The following is a 19876-nucleotide window of genomic DNA, read 5'->3' as shown; positions in this document are numbered from 1 at the left end:
AGAGGCAGTTTTGCAGGTCAGTCTGCTTTAGCTACGCTAAGAACGATAACTGCAAGTCAGTCTGCTGTAAGCTACACTAGGAACGATAACCACTGCCTGCAGTAAAATTATGCAGACGACGAATGCTAGGAGCTACTGCAGTGTCTGTATTTAATCAATAGTGTTTAACAGCTTGTAAGACGACATTGGCCAGTCTAGTGTTTATCATTGAAATCTGTACATATTGGCTGCTTTCAGGGGAAACGGGGCTTAATACATGTCAAATAAGATTAGCCTGTGCGCACATGATTTTATGGTATTTTTCGTTTCAAGACAGTCTCTGGTACTGGGATGACAATTAATGCATATGTATTGAGCCCTGTTTTCCAAAAATGAAGCTTAAATTATCTGTTTTATTAATTCTTTAAAAAAAACGTATCTCAACCTGTGCTTTAAGACACACTCTTTATAAATTTGAATGGGGTGTGTTCATTTCGTTCAACTTGCGATATAAAAAGCTATAGCATAATTTTTAAAAACTGAGTTGCGTCTAAGATTATACAACAGCGAACAACTTCAGTGCCTTCAGCGCTTTGATGTTAATATGAAAAGATTGTAAACGTCATTTTTAATGTCACTCAGGATTGGTCTACACACAATGGCAGTGCACTCTAGCAGCAAGTGTGACATCGTCTCCTCTGCATAGTTGCATATACGACAAGTTGGATCAACTTCACTTTTGTTGAAACGTGCTCTAGTACTCTGAAGAATCTATGTTTCTGTCATCAATTTTACCTTTTCCAGGGCTCTGTTGGCGTCCCAAGATGATCTTGCAGGTATCTGTAGCAAAGGGTGAGGTCTTCCTATGGCTATGTGTTGTAAATTTGGATGTCGTAATGTACCCTCGTTTAATTCTTTTGTAAGTATCAAGTCTTGCCAGTGACTATAGATGGCAGATTTAACTCTTTTTTCCACTGTTTTTTTTTATTCTGCTGGGTCCCCCAGGTCATATTATTTAAACTTTTTTAGTCTTTACACTAACTTGGCGTAGGGCTAGACGCCCTTCGACCGCATAGTCTTTCTGTAGACACACGGAGTTGAATGTAACAATGGCACGTTTATGGATCATAGCTTCATTTTGAAGAAATCAACTCAACAAAAAGATCGCTGCATCGTAGGTATTTATGTGTTAAATTAAACGTTTTTTCGCCATCTCCAACTTGCCAAGGAGACTATGACATGACAGCACACCTGTCAGCCCGTACAGCAAGATGGGACTGACAAACATTTTAAGGGCGTGTAGAGCTGATCGTGCATCTAGTCCTCCTACAGCATGGAGTCCACTTGACACAAAGCTGTACACAGATCTTCTAGCCTTTTGAATGTTGTTATTGACATTCTGTTCAGCAGTTCCATTCAGTGCAGTTGCAGTCCAAGATGTGTGCTACAGAAAGACTTTATTGATTTTATTGTCATAAATTAAGAACTCATTATCTTTATGATTTTTTTTAAGATGGGAGTACCATGAGTTTCAGTTTTCTTTGGCTGTAGTACATATCTTTCGCAGCTTGAAAAATCCTCAGCCGTGCTTATATGAATTTCGGCATCTGCAGCGATATTTGCATAAATAGTAATGTCATCTACACATGCACTTGCATTGCACTTAATAGTTCCAATCGAGCACCCGAGATCTGCGGATTCCAGACGGTGTAAAATTGGGTCTCTTTTGACTTTATATACCGGTTGTTTTGTACTGAGCACCCCTCCCTGTCGCACTCCTTGATTTATGTGGAAAGGATCTAACAACTCACCATTCCATTTTACTACAATCATTGCATCTGTATTGATACTCTGAATGATTGCTCAGTGCCTGTCTGTTATTCCAGCATGGCATACGCTTCGAAGTAGGTGGCTATGATTAACGACGTCGAAGGCCGCTTTTGCATCAGGGAATATCAGGTATAAAGGCTCACCGCTGTCTTTGCCTTCTCTTGTTACTTCCTCCACACTCAGAGCAGCTTGTAACGGTGAGGTGTTCGGTGTGAATCCTTGCTGGTATGGGCTCTGCTTTTTTGCTGAGGGAACGTGTGATTCGGTTTCTGATCACTTATTCTAGTATCTTTTCTTTAACTGGTAGAACTGTAATTCCCCAGAAATTACACACGTCGAACCCAGCTCCCTTGTTTTTGAAAACAGGTGTTAATAATCGAATCTTAAGTCAAGTTGGGATTGTCCTGAGTTTAATAATATAGTTCAGTTATGTTAACAGTGCTTTGTGTAATTTCTCCCCCTGCTTGATACTTTCGATTATCGGCAGATTTACGCTTACTAATGTTTTTCATGTTTTTTTCAATTTCGTCTACAGTTTTTATACTAACGTCTCGATCCTTTACTAAGTCATTGATAGTTCATTATGAACAGTTTCATGATATATGCTGTGAAACTGTGTTTTCTCCGTGTTTGTTGCTAGAGATAAAGAGTGTTCATAAATCCTTGCAGGATTTCATTTATACCAGTATGCTGCATTCCATCAACATTTAGATCATCGATATGACATGATTGATTTGCGTTGTCTAGCCTATAAAATAGTTTTTGTCGCCGCTCTGTGCATTCATAATATTCTCTCAATTTGGTGTGAGTGTTCGCTCATGCTCACGCCTGACTGAGCTGCGAAAATGTCTTTAACATTTCTACATTTCTTCAAATAGATTATTTTAAAGGTCCCTTGGTTTTCATGCTTCTGTCCATAACTTAAATGCGGAAAGTAATTCTTTTAAGGCACAACTATTTCAAAGTCCAGATTTTTAATTTTGGATTTGATTTTTGCACTTTTACCATACTGGAGAAGGATTTAACAGTGTCTTCGACAATTTTCATGACTTAAGGAATATGCTTCAATGTCTTCATTGTTTGTTAATTCAAGAAGATTCAATTCAGACAATATTTTATCCATTTTATTTTCATACACAGCACTATCAATTTTGTCCCATTTAATCTTTTAAAATTTGAGTTGAGCTTTTTCCTCCCGATTTATACTGCTTAAGTTCACAGGAATTATAGTTTGATTGGGTAATGGTCTTATGTGTTTGACTCCAAGTTCCCGAGGATCTCTTTTTAACGGGTGCTGTTTGATCTTGATGACTCGGATGCTTTACGAAGAAATAGTCAATTTCTTAGCATTCACGGCCTTTAGGGTCGACATAGGTTTTCCCAGAAACGTTAAACTTCAAATTAAGGTCTGTTATTAATTCAATAAGATATATTAAATTCTGGGCAGTATAGGTCTAAGAAGAGAAAAATCTGTATTCATGTCCCCTCCAATCACTGTGCTATGAGAGTTTTGGTATTTTATCATAATTTCCCGCAACTGATCGGTACACTCTTGGAAATCTGATTCAGCATTCTTTGCTTTTATTTTTATTTGTATTGTCTCTACAAAGCATGTACGCTTAGATGATGAGCACTTTTGGTTCACTATTGACCTCGACACACTGTATTATCTCATTTCCGTCGCTACTGGAGTATTAAGGTGGTCTTTGCTTTTCTACCATAACATCGCTTCACCTCCATGTCCTCTTGGGAGTTGAATTGGAAACATTGGGTTATCCTGGTCGGTAGCTTTTCCAGCATTGCAGATTCCTTTGCCAATATCTCCTAGTAAAGACAATTTTCACAGAAATAACCAAGTTTCCCGCAATAGTACAAATTCTGCATTTTTCATTAATTCGTTTATTAAGTGTTCACTTGTAACTATATTTGTGCAAGTGAAGAAATTATACCGGGTCCGGGGGTTGGGTGCGCTCGGCAAAAAAGACTTGATGTGTTTTTCCTGGTGAACCATTTCTGTCTTGCTTTCTATTGGATTCACACTAGTGTGGATTTTGTGCGTTTTATTTTCTGTGGTATAGATAGGCGACTGAGTTATCTCGTTTCTTACTGGCTGTTTGTAAACAACAGTAGGGTAGTACATTGGTACCGTTGGAACCATTCGTGTACTGCTTTCGATTGGATTCACACTAATGTGGATTTTGTGCTTGTCTCTTTCTTATACGGTATGACTTGACCAGTGAGTGCTGTATGTAAGTGTCCAGTAGGCACTACCAAATAGCCTCGGGGAATTGATATCGATTGACTACCTTTTGTGTTATCGAGTTTCAAACATTGGATCTTTCATTTTCACAATTATTCGTAGAATCATATTGACTGTTATGAATTGTTCCATTATTTCTAATGTTCTGGTTCACTATGTTTTTGTTCAGACTAGTATTCCCCTGTGATTCATCTCTAATAAATGTCGGGATCTGTGATTCTTCTGTTGATGGTACTTCCTTGTTTACTTTTATAACTGTCGGGACACTTGTGAATGTATTCAAGTTGGTACCTGAATTTTCTAGTTGTTTGTTCATCTGCTTCAGAATAAAGTTAGTTACTTTGGAGTGTATGGCGAGCATAATATTTTCATTCTCCCTGGATAGTGTTTGACCGTTTATACTTTGACAACCAGTGTCCTTATGTGAGATCATTTCCAGATATGAGATTATAAAGTTCAGTGTTTTAACGGTATATTAATACTCCTGGTATCTTGCTTAAATTTGTTTTACGTACATGGCTTGCTTTATCAATGGATTTGTTGGCTTCTATTATCTCCTTATCTTTAGTTTTTAATTCTGATTCTAAGTTCTTGATTTTCAATTATTTTAGTTTCACATCATCTGCACTTATCTTATTTTCTGTAATTGCTTGCAATCTACTATCCGAAGTAGGATGTATCATCTGCGTTTCAAGTAAGGTTGGTTGAGGCGCTACAGCAGTGATATTATCCAGATGGTTCTGCCACGCTTCCCTGTCGTCTTCATCCTGGGTGGTCATCACATTATGATTGGGTCTTGTCATCTGTGCTGTCAGACTAGCACATGTAACACAGTTAGAAGTGATTTGGTCCTCACTAATTAAAACACAGTGTTCATCACACAGAGCAGTGTAGGTTGTTTGAACATAATGAGTAAGATCTTTATCACAGACAGAACAGCACGACGTTTTAAAATCATTTTCTTCATTTAATATGGACTGAGCCCTATTTACTTTTGATGTGCCAAATGAGGATATAACCAGCTGTATCTTTTTATCGCACTTTTTGTTGATTTTGTTACATTGAATACACGTGTCATTGTCTTTTCTTTTCTGGTCCACAACCATTTCGATATCGCTCTCGGACAGCCCCGAGCTGTAGTATTGCACCCAGTGAAAGCTAGAGTCAAAATAGTCACCTAGATTTGCATGGTATTGAGCATTTAATACAAGTTACATCTTTTACTTCATTGTTTTTAATTTGAACTGTTTGCTTGTTTGTTATACCTCTCTGCTTCTTACCTATTACTGCAGCATTCGTTTCTTCGTTCATGATGTTTTCAATCCCTTCTGCCAGGAGTCTGTTTATACCCGCTACATCCACTGGTTTTAAATCTAGTAGAGCACTCAACACAATGTCCTGTATCTCACAAATATCATTATCTGAAAAAAAGACTGGTGTTTTTCCGTTTTAATTTGCAAAGAGTCACGTAGATATTCATGGTGTTTTGCATACTTGTTTTGATAATGATTTAAACTAAATTCAAGTTTGATTTGTCTTTCACGTATGTCATATTGACCGTTCCTTTGTCACAGGGACAGTTATAGTAGTAAACTAAAAATCCGCCGCCAGTGAGTTCAAATATAAGGCTGTCCACTTTTTAGCAGCTTCTAGTTTTTGTTTGCCATGTCTTTATTCACAAAAAATGTGTATCAAGTGACCTTAGCTTTGTCCCTAACTGGAGTAATCCTGGGCTGCTCTGTAGAACGGCTCGTCTTGTTGTTCTTGGCCTTGACCAGAGCACCAGGAACATGGCCCCCGATCTCAGCCAAAGTCAGGATAATAGTGTTGTTGTCCATCACGATTTCTGATCGTCTTTATACATTATAAAGCTATGCTAGGCAGATAAGTTTAGAACGGTCTCGTTTTACTTAAGAATGAAAATACAGCATACATATGTGACTTTAACAGATACGTTATGAATATCATGACAGGCCTTTAAAATTTTAAGGTAAACATTACTAGCACTAGGATTTGTTGCATCATTCAAGACAACAAAAAACTGTACCAAAACTTGGATACTTGCATAAGATTCATAAGAAGTACATGTTGTCTCATTTTGGCAACCTCGTGCTTTGTTTTGATAACAAAAAGATAAACAGCAGACAAAATCAGACAAGTTTTTTTTAATTTTGCTATCTATCACAAAGTCACAGAGAAATACTCTAGATATCATGTGATGCAAAACAATTTAGAGTTCATTTTTCAGAAATAAAAATGACATCCTTTCTTCCAGCCCGACAGTGTTCTCATGATAATCAATTTACTTCTAATTCCGTTAAAAATAGTCTTAAACCACTAAAACACTGATAAAACACGTATGTATTACTCCTATTAAAAACACTTAAATAATCTTAAAACACTAAATAACACATTAAACCCTTAAATATTAATGAAATATATTCTCTTGTTATTTTCTGCCACCCTGCCGCCACCGTCTACCAATAATCAATCTTTTTTTACTTGTTTGTAGCCTGCGATACTCGTTCAACCGGTTGAGTTCCGTTAAAATAGTATTCGAATTTATATTTTAATGATGTAAAAGCCCACACCGAAGTGTGTATATTAACAAAAAATCAACAACATAACAGTTGCGCATTATGTTATATTCCAAGTGTATGTCTGTCACTTGAATAATTCCAAAAGCGCATGTTAAATAATCTTTATGTGAATTAAATATCGGGTAAGTGTTGCTTAATATTCATTTGCATTTCAGATATTTTCAAAAGTATTTTGAGACCACAGGACATTGTGGTCTCAAAATACTTTTGGGAAGCAAAGATACTGATCAGGGCTTATTTCCTTCTTTGGGCTTTGGCAGGGTCCTTATACAGGCACCTTAATTCCCCGAAGAGAATGGCCCCTTTCCCTAACATAATTTATTTAAAATCATGCACATTCCAAAAAATTAAAGTAAACCAGAGCTCCAGATGATTTACAGACGTTTCGCGCCCAAGTCTTTTCGCACCCTAGTTATTTCGCCCCCAAGACGTTTCCGCCCAGGTCGTTTCGCACCTGGTCGTTTCGCCCCCATACTAGCGGAACAATAGTTGTTGAGTAGTTTAATTGATGACAATTATATAATTTTATTAAGAGGATATTTATCACGTCAATGACTAAACTTATAGTCTAGACTCTAGAGTAGTAACAAAAAACTAAAAAGAGATATTTTTTCTGACCTATTTATTCATTTGACATACAATAACGTAGAATAACAGTGTAAAACAACGTGATGAACACATACGATATTTCAGTAGTTTAGTTACATAAAACGACAATGAAAGCATTCTTTATTTATATATTTTATGAACCACATAAACACAACAGCGTATAAGCAACACAAAGAAAAGTCCATAGAGTCTATTTGTTGTTTTATTTGGCATAAAATAACGTAGAATTACAGTGTTGTAAAACATCGCGATGAACACATACGATAATTCAGTAGTTTAGTTACATAAAACGATTTAGAAAAGGAGATTGGCAATTCTTCACAATGAAATTAGATTACATCCATTAAAGTCATGCAAGTGAGTTCAGTATAAGAACATGTAATCATGTAACTTCGAAACACAATGTGCAGTCACTATGACCAATTTGATTGTGTTAGTCACTGAGAGATATAGTTTTGTTCTCTACATGAAGATAAAGTTTCATATCAACACAATTAAGCTTCAAAAGTATTTCTTAAAAAAAAGGCTTGTATTACTCTACAGCTAACTTAAAATTTTAATGTTATATGTTTTTAAGTAACATTAATGATTAATTTCTTGCTCCTGTGTCTGCCTTGAAAAGAAAACAAGACTTTAAACAGCATCTGAATTAATGTGACAATATGAATTAAAAATGCATATTTTTCAAGTATTATTTATGTTATAATTACATGTTTTAATATATATTTCATGTTTTTTTTTCTGACATTTTAATGCAACTTGTGTCACTTAATTAACATTTTTTAGTAGTTTAGTTACATAAAACGACAATGAAAGCATTCTTTATTTATATAGTTTATGAAGTACATAAACATGACAACACGAAGAAATGTCCGTAGGGTCTATTTGAACACATTCGATATTTCAGTAGTTTTCCGCAGGCACGCAGGTAGGTGAGTTCGACAGCGTACATCACTCCATGTCTGGCGGTCCGTCAATATCGCCGTCATCGTCCCCGTTTCCAGTTGTGTCGTCCATTTCGTTTCCGGTAATGTGATCACCGTCAATAGCGCCATCATCGTCCACGTTTCCATTCCCTTCTGCCCGCGTACTGTCCAAGTCCTCGTCGGTGACGTTGTCATGAATGTCGCTTATGTCGAATCCCATTTCCCAATTTGCAGCAAAGTCATCGACATCAATATCGGCCTCTGATCTATGTGTCTGTTCTTTTTTAGAACAAGGACTGCAGACGAAGTCAAGCTCGCATCCTGACGTCACAGCGGCTTTGTATTCCTCAAGAGAAATACCTGTGAAACGAAGGAATTATTGTTTAATTACTGCATAGCGTCTCTTAAAATAAATACATCTAAAACAAAGGCCTCATTCTAAGAAAAAAGTAATCGCCATACAAATTTCAACTTCTACCTTTACGGAGAATTATTAGAAATAGTGACATCCTTTTAATACTTAGGTATAACAGCCCAAACACTAGCAGAACGCGAAAATAGAGCTCTACATAGACTTTTCACTATTATAAATTAATACGAAAAAATACATACAAAACTACTGCCATGTAATTTAATGTTTGTATAAGTAAATAATTCTTCAATTTTCTCGTATTACAATTTAAGATATAATTTTATAGATTAAGTACTGATGAATTACTGTCTTTTTGTCAACTACATACAAAACTACTTAGACTATAGCAATGTTATTTAATTAATTACATATAATATATCGATGGATTATATAATAACTTTTTTATAATAAGTAAATGTATATCGTTTTATTAGTAAATCAAGTACATAGATGAACAAGTTGAATTATCATTTCATTATAAATAAATAATAATAATAACCCTAAAAAAAACGACATTTTTAAAATCATTTTTACTGTGAAGCGAATACACGACAATCTTTATCTGATAGTTAAAATAATATTACGCAACAACATCGGATTAGTGGCAATGTTAAGATAAGCTGTCCGCATTGAATGGCATGTTTATAACACCTGTTCATACTGTTTATCAAATATCCATTTAGGGAGCACTTTAAAAGAAAACTGATTTGTTTATTTATTGACAATCGAAGGCGGGTGTCAGTAATTGATTGTTGCCTAAGCACCACTTAGTGCGTAAGCTGTCAAGTTAATCAATGGAACTTATCGCAATTAAGATGTTTAATTATGTCTTACGACTTAAACATAGAGTTTCAAGGTTTATTTCTCGTCCATGACATGTACAATATAATAATACATAAAATAACACAATTTACAAACATGCATGGCCAATCTTACAGATTTGCCCCTGTTAACCTTATGTTAAACACCTGTTATAAAATATTGAAGTTGATACAACACTGGTGCTTGTAAAACTGGGTACTAATGCGCATAGTGAAAAATGGTGTAAAAGAGCGACGACCTAAGTGAACTGGTTAACAGTGGCTTTCTGTATTTTTCCTATATAATAGATTCTATACACAAAATATATTCAATATACCATCAACTTATGACTAGAATTTCTTACTATACACAAGTACATTATATAACAGAGATAATAAATATACTATCGCTGCTATTTAGATAAAATAAGCAACACTACTACTTATTTACACATGTCATCACTTTCTTATTATTATTTCCATTTACAAAGTCTTTTTTAATTGAATTTAATAAATAGTAATACTAATAGAATATCACGCATACAAGAAACCAACTGTTTTATTTCCATACATTGTATTGTATTAAATATGAAATTGCACTACATGAATATTTTTTGGAATATAATAGAACAGAACACATAGTTTATCCGAGTATACATAGCACACAATAATAAATTACAGCAAAGCACATTTATAAACTGAATGAGTCGTAATTATTTACATTACAATATATAGCAGCACTGTTATTCTTTTAATACAGATCTCCAAATGTTTTCACATTTCGTTTTCTACAAATGGTAAGCGCTATAGCTACCATAACTAACACCTGTTTTATCACAATTACATAATGAGGGAATGAAATGCATTGTTAATTTAAGACTCATGCTATTTAAATTTACGGTCAATTGCCTCGTATATATATATCTATATCTATATAACCCGCTTATAAAAGATACTCATATCAAATTGATTGGATTGTGATTATCAAGTCAATTAAAAAAATATCTGCATTCATTTTACATTAATATATATACTTATGATGGCTAATTGCTTTTATCACCTACCCTTTGTCGGATAAATGCGTGATATACTTACATTATTGAATATAATGGTCACCAATTTAACTTCTCAACACCTAGTGTTCCACTAATATACTTACATTATTGATTCAGGGTACTTTCTTTGATGATTATATAATGGTCACCAATTAAACTACTCAACACCTAGTCCCTGGTCGTTTCGCACCTTATATGGGGCGAAACGACCAGGTGCGAAACGACCAGGGCGGAAACGTCTTGGGGGCGAAACATCTGAGGACCCTCCAGATAAGGGCCGTACAGCCGTAAATACACCTTTCTCATGAAGGTTTATGCATTTAATTTTATAAACTGGACGTACAATTACGACTTTAATATCCATTTTATGCATTAACAAAAAAACATCTGGCCATACCGATACGTCAGCGCGGCGTGATTTGTTGGTCTAGATCCTAACAGCGCTTTTTGGTAATTTAAATTACCGAAAAGTTGTAGACTGGATTCCGGTAGTATTGTCTATTCTGTCGCGTGATTTCCTGTAACTTGTAAACCCGTCAAAAACAATGTCTGCGCGCAACGAAAGGTCGGCTTAACCGGAAGCGGTTCAAGACAACACTTTGTTGTCATTTAAGGACTACATACGGTGTCGTCTAACCATCCTGACATTCAATCTGTAAACCCAGAAAAAGAAATTGTCGCCCCGATATTATACAATTTGATTGCATCTGTGGCTTAAAACGTTAGAAAACACGATGGGAAACGGATGAGACAGCAACATAAGTGTTCATTTACTTAGCTTACTAGCTGGCTTGTGTTTTCTTGTCAAGATTTGAAAAATGAAGAAATAGGGTTAGTCATGAGTTTTAATGTGTAGTTGTATTTGCATCATAATTCAGAATGGAAAACCTAATCAAGTAACTGTTTAAGAAGCTAAATATATATATTTGAATTGCTGCAAATGTTTATGTTAAGTCAGATATACACCCTTCAATATCCAAGAACACGGGTAGACTACAGTACTACCTGTATTTTTGGATATGGTAGTACAGGTACTAATTGATTTCCAGCGTCACTCCTTTTCTTTCTGTCAGTGGCAGTACCGTTACTAATTTCACAAATCCTTATCTGGAACTTTGGTAAACCTTGGAAATAGTTAACGCCTTCCTTAGCTAAAGAAACTTCAGCGTACAGTTTATATAGTATTGACATACCTGTACGCTGAAGCCAACCCCGTATCGAAAGTCAACCAGAGTCATAAAATATTTATGTCACGCTATAAATCAAAGAAAGCTCATTTTCTTGAATACATTTCTATATATATTGGTGAATGAATATAAATTACTGCATCGGGGAATATTTTAAGGTTCAAATGTTTCAAATGCATAGAGATCTTACAATAGATGAAAATAACTCTCATAAGTCTGAAATTCACAATTTTGACGCCATTGTCGCTTTGTCATGTGACGAGTTTTCATTTGGATACTTTCGGATCGACCTTGACATTTTTTGCTGAAATTGTAAACATTACTTTCATTTTCTGAAATCTATTATTTGTGATTAACAACTGGTGGATTATAAGACTGATTTCAGTGTGAATCAGGTAGTTTTAAATAATACATGTATTTACCTTGAGTTTGTATTTACACTACAATTTGTTTACAAAACATGCCAGAATAATCTAAAATACCGGGAAATGTCATTCTGAATTTGAAAACACTTGAGCACATGGTATGTTACTAAAAATAGAAATAACGTCATATGACTGTGAAATCGCATTTCAAGAAAGTCTGTCACATCGCTGTTTTTCTCGAAATGTAAGAGCAGAATAGATAAAATTGAAATGTTTAAGATAGTATTTTGTGAAAGAATAAATCAGTTTAATGTGAAAAATGTCAATCTTTCCGATCAAGTGGTTGTTTTGGGCCAATAACTGCATTTAAATGTCAACTTTTCGGGAATTTCTGGTTGACTTTCCTAATGGGGTTGGTCCATAACTATAAAGTCGCGCCTGTCAAAAACCATAAAAAGCGACATTTAAAGTTATGGTAGCCAGAACTACCCCTTCCTCAGTATTGTGGATATTTCCCCCTAAAATTGAAGGCTGGGTATTTTCCCCACATAAAAAATACTGTAAAAGCATTGCTTGTATTTAAGTGACTGTTACAGTGACCGAAGAATGTAAATAAAATATTTTTACAGAAAAAATCAAATTTATACTTGTTAGGAATCAATTAAGTACCTAAAACAACATAACACATGTGGGATATCAATAACATATACTGCTTCAATTGGTTGACTGGCTGTACTAGAGGGATATTCACTTGAATCTAGAAACCATCTTCATATATCAGATAAATGATTTAAAGGACAATCATATTTAACTTAACTTTATTGGACAATTGCCTTGCGACGAAAATCCTTTAATATTTACTGCCGAAGAAACAAATCCAACACCACTGTCCGCTATTGTTGTTTATTTTTTCGCCTGGTAGATACGCGGTAAATAGGTTAAACAGCACCAATATGTAATTGAACATGAATAATCAAAGCTCTGACATACTATTGAAAGTTACAATGAATCATGTATATAACAATTTAAATACATGGAATTTAAGACATAAAATAAATAAATAGCACAGTAATGTTGAAGCACTTTCGTATTTTTTCGTTACTACAATTAATTGAACTATAAAAATTCAAATTTTGTTAAAGTCCGAGTTTTACAACATTTAATTACCAAAAATTGGTTCCAACCAGGCTGTAGCGAGAGATGTTTTCTGTCAGATTTTACAAGTAGGTCACGCAGGTTTGTTTAAAAACAATGTCCCGAGGGCGCTAATGAAATATCGCGAGTCAACCCGACCCGTGAGTTAACCGGGTTTGAGTATATATATAAAAGACTAAGTTTAAAAAGAACAATGCATTTATCAGTTTTAAGAAAAACAAATCAATAATCAGTATTGCGAAAATTTTAGTGACACCTTATAATTTCTCAGTCGCGAAATTATACAGAGGTTTCGCTGCCTATCGCCATTGTAGCAACTTGCGCCAAATTTTCAAAAGTGGCGAAGAATTTTTCAGAGTGGCAAATTTCTGACCTTATAATTGTAGTCTGTGCTAATCTTTATGGCACAAAATCATCAGAATGCGTTCAAACAAGCCCGATGGTCACTGATTGTTATCAGGTTGCTGATTGCCCCTATGTTCCAGATGAGAGTGACATCCTGTGAGAGATTATTTTTAATGTAATAGCATCTGTTTCACACTTGGTTGGGCACACTCTGTTGAAATCAAATCAGCATTATTTGTTTTTAATCCTAGTCTTTTGAATAAATTTTTTGCAAAATAGTGATTTTTAATTCAAAATAACTGTGATCATTTACAATTTAAACATATTTTTGAATTGGCAAATGTGGCTTCATTGTTCACATTTTATAGAAATATCAAAGCGTTCATCATAATCAACCAGGGCAGGTAGTACACACATGGGCCTATGATCATTTCAAGTGACATACATGTGGCCATTATGTTACATTTCGTATGCTTGATTTTACTGCAAGTAATGGCGGCCAGCATTAAGTGTTGTCGCTCCCTCAAAGCTTGTGTTCTCATTTTCCAAAATCAATTTTCCAAAACATTGGTGCTTAGCCTTTAGGCATGCTTTATTTGGGTTAACAAATAATTGACAGCCGACTGTGAATCTTTTTCAAAATTTTCTCTGATGTCAATATCTCTTTGATATTTAGAATAAGCTGTTTGTATTTGACAACTTCGCGCTAGTCAACACTCATGAGACCCCTGTATAATAAAGAATGAAATGCATTTTCATATGTTAAGCTTTGACCAAACAAAAAACAAATCTCTGATACCTGTTTAACTTTATAGCTGATGATGGCGATGTTAAATGTTCCTTATAAATATACCGTAAGTGAAAGGTACAGCTTAACACTATTTTAAAACATTACATATGTATCTAAAAAACCTTCATGTTTATTTGGTTACTTTATTAGTTTAACACTATGTGGTAAGAGAGTTATTATATAGAAAAAAGTGTTATTAAAAAAAAAAATTAACAAAAGAAATGTTAATTTATTGTATATGAATGTTATCTATTTAATAAAAAAAAGTTATCTTCTTTAAGAACATTAATTATATAGTGGGAGATATTCTCTTAAAATGCAGCCCAATTTAAGTAACATTTAGAATATAACCATGCTAGACAAACAGCATGTCCATTTCAATCCTTTCGTTAAGTTTGTAACATGATAAAAAGCAATTTACAGACATTATCAAAATTATGTACAACTACCTGGATAATCAACTCACATGTATACCAGTGCTTTCTACAGGAAGTTTTTCAGACGCCCCGAGGCTATTAGGGAGGGCTTTCCCCTCCATACGTTTTTGTTTTACTTTTGTAGAATCAAATGATGTTATTTGTTAGGTAATTGATAACAGTACTGCGGTATATGTGACACCCTTTTCTGCATTGATACGTATAATTATGATTCAATCGCTTCCCCAATACATCATATCAACACGATTCTATCTATTACTGCACACTTACTACTTTTCCTGTCACTATTTGTCGCACAATAATCATGTATATTCCATTCTAAAAATCAAATTCTGGTAAATATCGGGCCGTAAATATCAACGATTAAAGTGCTCCAGAATTTCATAGACACAATTTGATTGCAATTTTTTAAAAGTATCAAAGTTGAATGATTTTACTGCAGGTATGAACTGCCTACGAGTGCTGTTGCTCATTCCAAGGGTAGGTTCTTATTGGCCAAAATTGATTATCCAAAAAGAGTTACATGTCAGTTGATGATGTCATTGACAAAGAATCGTTAATCGGCTCTACACATTTTCGGATAAGCGATATAATTAAGAATGGCAAGTTGCAGTTACTGAACGAATACACTGACCTAAAAATTTTCAAGTGCCAGCAACCTCTAATTTCATCATTCAAGCGCCCCTGCGAGGGCCTGTGGAAAGAACATTTAATTTATGTAATGTAGACAATAGGCTGAGAAAAACAGACTGAAAAGTGACAAATTTACTGCATCTGTATGTATTTCAGCCTGAAGAATACAACCATGGAAGGAGGTCCATCTATCAGTGACTATTCGTGTTCAATAAGAAAAAGAAGGTCATGCAACAAGATATCAGATTCTTATTCTGCCATTCAAGATGGTGCAAGAAAATCCGCTCGAAGTGGCTCTAGTTACAAACAATGTTTGATTGTGGATAACAGTGATGTCAACTGTGTGGAAGAAAAGGATGTTGGTCATGAAACTATGAAAAAGGATGGCACATCTCATAGTTTGTATGCAGCATTGAATTCTATTATAGACTCCCCCCAAAAAACATGGTCAGGCAACAAGAGATCTCATTCTGATTCTGCCATGGAAGACAGAGCGCTAAAGTTAGCTACAAGTGACTTAAGTAACAAACATAAAACTATGATACATTTAAATAAAAAATTGAAAGATTCTTTGAAATCCATCGATACCTGCCTTGAATCTTCAGCTGAAGTTTGTGAACGTTTTACACGTTCAAAATCCAGAAGACAAGGTCGAGTTAATACTAATGATAGATTAATTGATGTGTTAGACTTAAATATGAACACCACTTATGCAAAAAGTCCAGGTCAGACAAAGAAACATTCCGATATTGAACATGCGATTCATATAGAAGAGATATTGTCAGAAATAAGGAAAATAAGATCTCCCCGAAAAACAGAAAACTGTGACAACACTGAAATAGCCCGCTTTGAGCATACATGTACTAGTCTTCCCAAAAGTGTAGGTGGTAATTTGGAATTAGAAACCATTATAAACACAATCAATAAATCCGAACATAATAGCCTTTTTCATGGAGAAGCTTGCAGGTATTACACAAATCGTCTTGAAAATCTTAACATAGAAATGGCTGAATCAGATTTAAACAGCATTTTGAATGAAAAGGCAAATGTTAATGCTTCTACGTTGGAGGCTGAGAACAAAGATTTGGAATCTGAAGGCGGCTGTGTGCATGATTCAGTTGAACTGCATCAGATTTTGGGGACAGATCCTTCCATGTCTGATCTCTCAGGCTCTGACAGCGATAATGACAGTCTGCCAGATTTGACTTACTTCCTTTCACCAAGAAAGAATTGTAAGTACTGTTTGAAATATAAATTTAATGATTAATTAAAATTATAAAGCACTTATTATACATTATTTTTGAGATGTTATTAGAAACAAACACATATTCTTTTTTTCGGCGGCTTGGCCACAACATACTTATTAGTTTACTTATTATGTATCTTTTCTAAAGCCATACCTGTTCCAACAACAACTCCCTGTGACCTTGAACAATCAGTGACCCCTGTTGACACACCCTTGGAATGTTTGGATTCCAAAGAGAGTAATACCATTACCTGTGACCCAGAAGTCGATGACGTAAAGCCCAGTCTGTGCATGGCAAAGACGGGGCAAAAGAGAAAGAAACGTCCCAAAGATGAACTGTCAAAGAAGGGAAAAGAAAGGTAAGAAATGCATATGTGCATAAACATTTTCCCACAACTTTTTACCTGATCTGAGCATGAATTTGGTGAGCAAAAGGTATTTTCACGGCGCCATCTCTTGTCTGTAACTATCCACGCAAGGTGGACTGCTGTTGAGATAGTGTCTAAAAATGTACTCATTACATTTTTGTTATTGTAGAAACCTCAACTGTCATTGTTTTCTTACAACCTTCACAATTAAGCCTGCACAACACGCAATAAAATTTCACAGTTTTTGCATAAATATTTTCCCAGTTCTTCCATGATTGCAGTTATGCACATACACAAACTCCATAATTGCTCCAGACTTCTAATATCCAACAATTGTAAGAGGAGCTTTAAAACTTAGTTAAAGCCACGATTTTAGTAATAATACAAGGACCTTGCAAAATAAATATAAATGTGTATTAAGGAAAATTTAAATTTAAACATATACATGTTCCTATTGCTATCTCATATATTTAACCAAAAAATATTACACTTTGTGCATTTACACACTGTGTGTAAAATAGTTTAGTTTAGAAAGCTTGTGCATTTGATGACATTGACAAATGTTGGGTGTTTTTTTTTTCAGACAACGGCGGATAAGAGAAAAAAATGATGTTGTTGTACGGTTTCTCACCTCGGCAGAAATGAAGGTATGAACACTAAGTATCATGATAATATAGCATTTTGGATCGCTTTACTCCAGAATCTATTTTGTCTGTCTGTCTGTTTGTGTGTTAGGAAATAAACAAATTGCAGCGCTGTGTGGCTGCAGATTGATAAATTAAGCGTTGTAATTTATTAGAGGTTTAATAACAGAGGAACCTTTGGGCTTTATATTTGTGATTTATCTATCATGTTTATTGCAATGTGCACATCATTCATTAGGTGCTAAAAAAAGGTGTCAGTGTTTTATGTTCTTTATGAGCATAGTTTTACATGACTGTTGTTGAAGTGAAGATCAAGGTATTAGATTTTGTAGCTCCTTACCAGACTATGGAAATGCTATATTGTGCTGCATTTGACATAAGACCAATTTTTTTGCAAGATGGGACTCACTTGACCAAATATGAATACAATTAATTATGTTTATATATTTTTTAAATGTAGAAAATAGTAATATTATTTTAATTGAATCATTAAATTTTATTTATACACTTTTACTACAAGATACATACTAACTAATGACTAACTAACTACTCTTCTGGACTCCATTTAAAGCATGATTATGATTATAAGGGAAGATAGTTATTATGTACACTGACAAAAATACCACTACACTCATAGCACAATCATTTAGAGAAATAACCACATCAATTGTATTATTGTCCTTCTATTTGCCAAAACCTATCCAGAAGTTAGGGATGCTCATGTCACAATCAACACTAAAATGAACTGCTTCTTTTATAACTTATAAAAACTTAATTGAAATAAGCCTTGATATCTTACTTTAAAAACCATACAATTATGATCTAAAATTGATTTTCTTTATAAAAAATCATGATCTCTTGTTTTGTTTACTAAAGTGGCTGTTACGATTGTTAAAATATATTTCTTGATTCCTGATAAACTAATGATTTAAAAGATTTCCGAGTATACAGATATTATGTAAGCAGCTCAACAACTGTGAAACATTTAAAACATTTTATTGAAAATTTAGACACTTTACATGATACATGTATAAAGCCTCTTTAAATTGTCAGCCACATTCTCAATTTGTTTAATCAACAGAGACAAGGCCTACAGCACTCAATATTAGATAAGTCTATTTGGTGAATTAAAGAGTAAGCCTTCAGGGCCCTCACTTTTACCGCCGAATATCGGCGGCTTCCCTTATGAAAAAAGTATACTTTTTTCCCCTATTTCAGCTTTTTTTGTATACCTATGTTGCCAGCTGGTATTATGCTACTATCCTTTGATTAAATGTATATTTATTTAAATCACATTAAAATATAGCAATTTTAGGTGTTGAATGGATGGTGAAAAGATCTTCTAAAATTCCTCTTTTCGCCCAAAACGACGCGAAATTCCCGCCTCTAAGGGCCCCTGCCCCAATGCCCCAAAGTGTAGCAAGGGCCCTGGCCTTACTATGTAATGATAAACAAGTTAATGAAAGACAAAACACCCTGAAGAAACCTACTGATCTTGGTTGTAATTGACTCATTTTGTAAAATATCAGGGGAAGCGTTGATGTGTTAAAACCAATCAGTCGCTTTTTCTGCTCAGATGACCTCTGCAAACACATATGCCATTTGTTTTATTCATTATCTTTAGAAACTATTTACAGTACATGTACGGTAATTTGGTTGATAACAGAGACACTTGACGAAAATCCTGTCTAGTAAAGAGCCCAGCACCATGCACGATGAGTATAAGAAGGCAACTCCACGAGAGCGCAGTGTTATGCAGCAGCGGGGATTCGGCCCTCTTGACGACGAAGATCAGGTAGACTACACAAATAATGACCCAAAAAAAATTACGTTCAAAACAATATTAAAAACATGTATATTAAAAACAACAAGAATAGAGTCTCAGTCAATATTGAAAATAATGACTAGTATGGTATAAAAATATTGACAATATAGCTGTGTTATGATATCAGAATTATGACATTTATTTTAATTTGTGTACTTTTGAAGTAAATGTTTGGGTGCAACAACTCCTATCTCTTGCTGACACGTGGCGTCTCATCAGGATCCAAACTGTTTGCTTATTCTGATAGTATTCTATCAAAAAAATCGAAGAAAATGCTAAATTTAGAAATTCAGCAGACAACAAATTTCCCAGCATGCAAAGGGTTAAAATAGATACATTTGACAATTTTCTGCTCAATACTTGAGGTGGAAATATTGGCTGATCTTGCATAGGGTAGTATTTGAGTTAAG

The 19876-nt window shown here is 34.6% G+C and overlaps 1 protein-coding gene across 2 annotated transcripts in view; it reads left to right on the top strand.

The window, feature by feature from the left end:
* Nucleotides 1-6654: 6654 nt before the first annotated feature.
* Nucleotides 6655-19876, top strand: part of LOC127852240 (uncharacterized) — a 37164-nt gene continuing 23942 nt past the window's right edge. Inside the window, exons 1-6 of one of the 2 annotated variants that reach the window (XM_052386131.1) lie at nt 6670-6791; nt 15193-15230; nt 15540-16615; nt 16778-16988; nt 17581-17644; nt 19308-19436. In XM_052386131.1, the coding sequence (XP_052242091.1) occupies nt 15556-16615; nt 16778-16988; nt 17581-17644; nt 19308-19436 (1464 nt within the window). In that variant the 5' untranslated portion in view covers nt 6670-6791; nt 15193-15230; nt 15540-15555. Of the gene's footprint in view, nt 6792-15192; nt 15231-15539; nt 16616-16777; nt 16989-17580; nt 17645-19307; nt 19437-19876 lie in introns of both variants that reach the window. The other variant, XM_052386132.1, reaches the window with a different exon arrangement.

The sequence above is a fragment of the Dreissena polymorpha genome, chromosome 12, assembly GCF_020536995.1.
Source record: "Dreissena polymorpha isolate Duluth1 chromosome 12, UMN_Dpol_1.0, whole genome shotgun sequence".
In the NCBI taxonomy this organism is placed as follows: domain Eukaryota; kingdom Metazoa; phylum Mollusca; class Bivalvia; order Myida; family Dreissenidae; genus Dreissena; species Dreissena polymorpha.
This window is presented reverse-complemented; position numbering and strand designations above follow the sequence as displayed.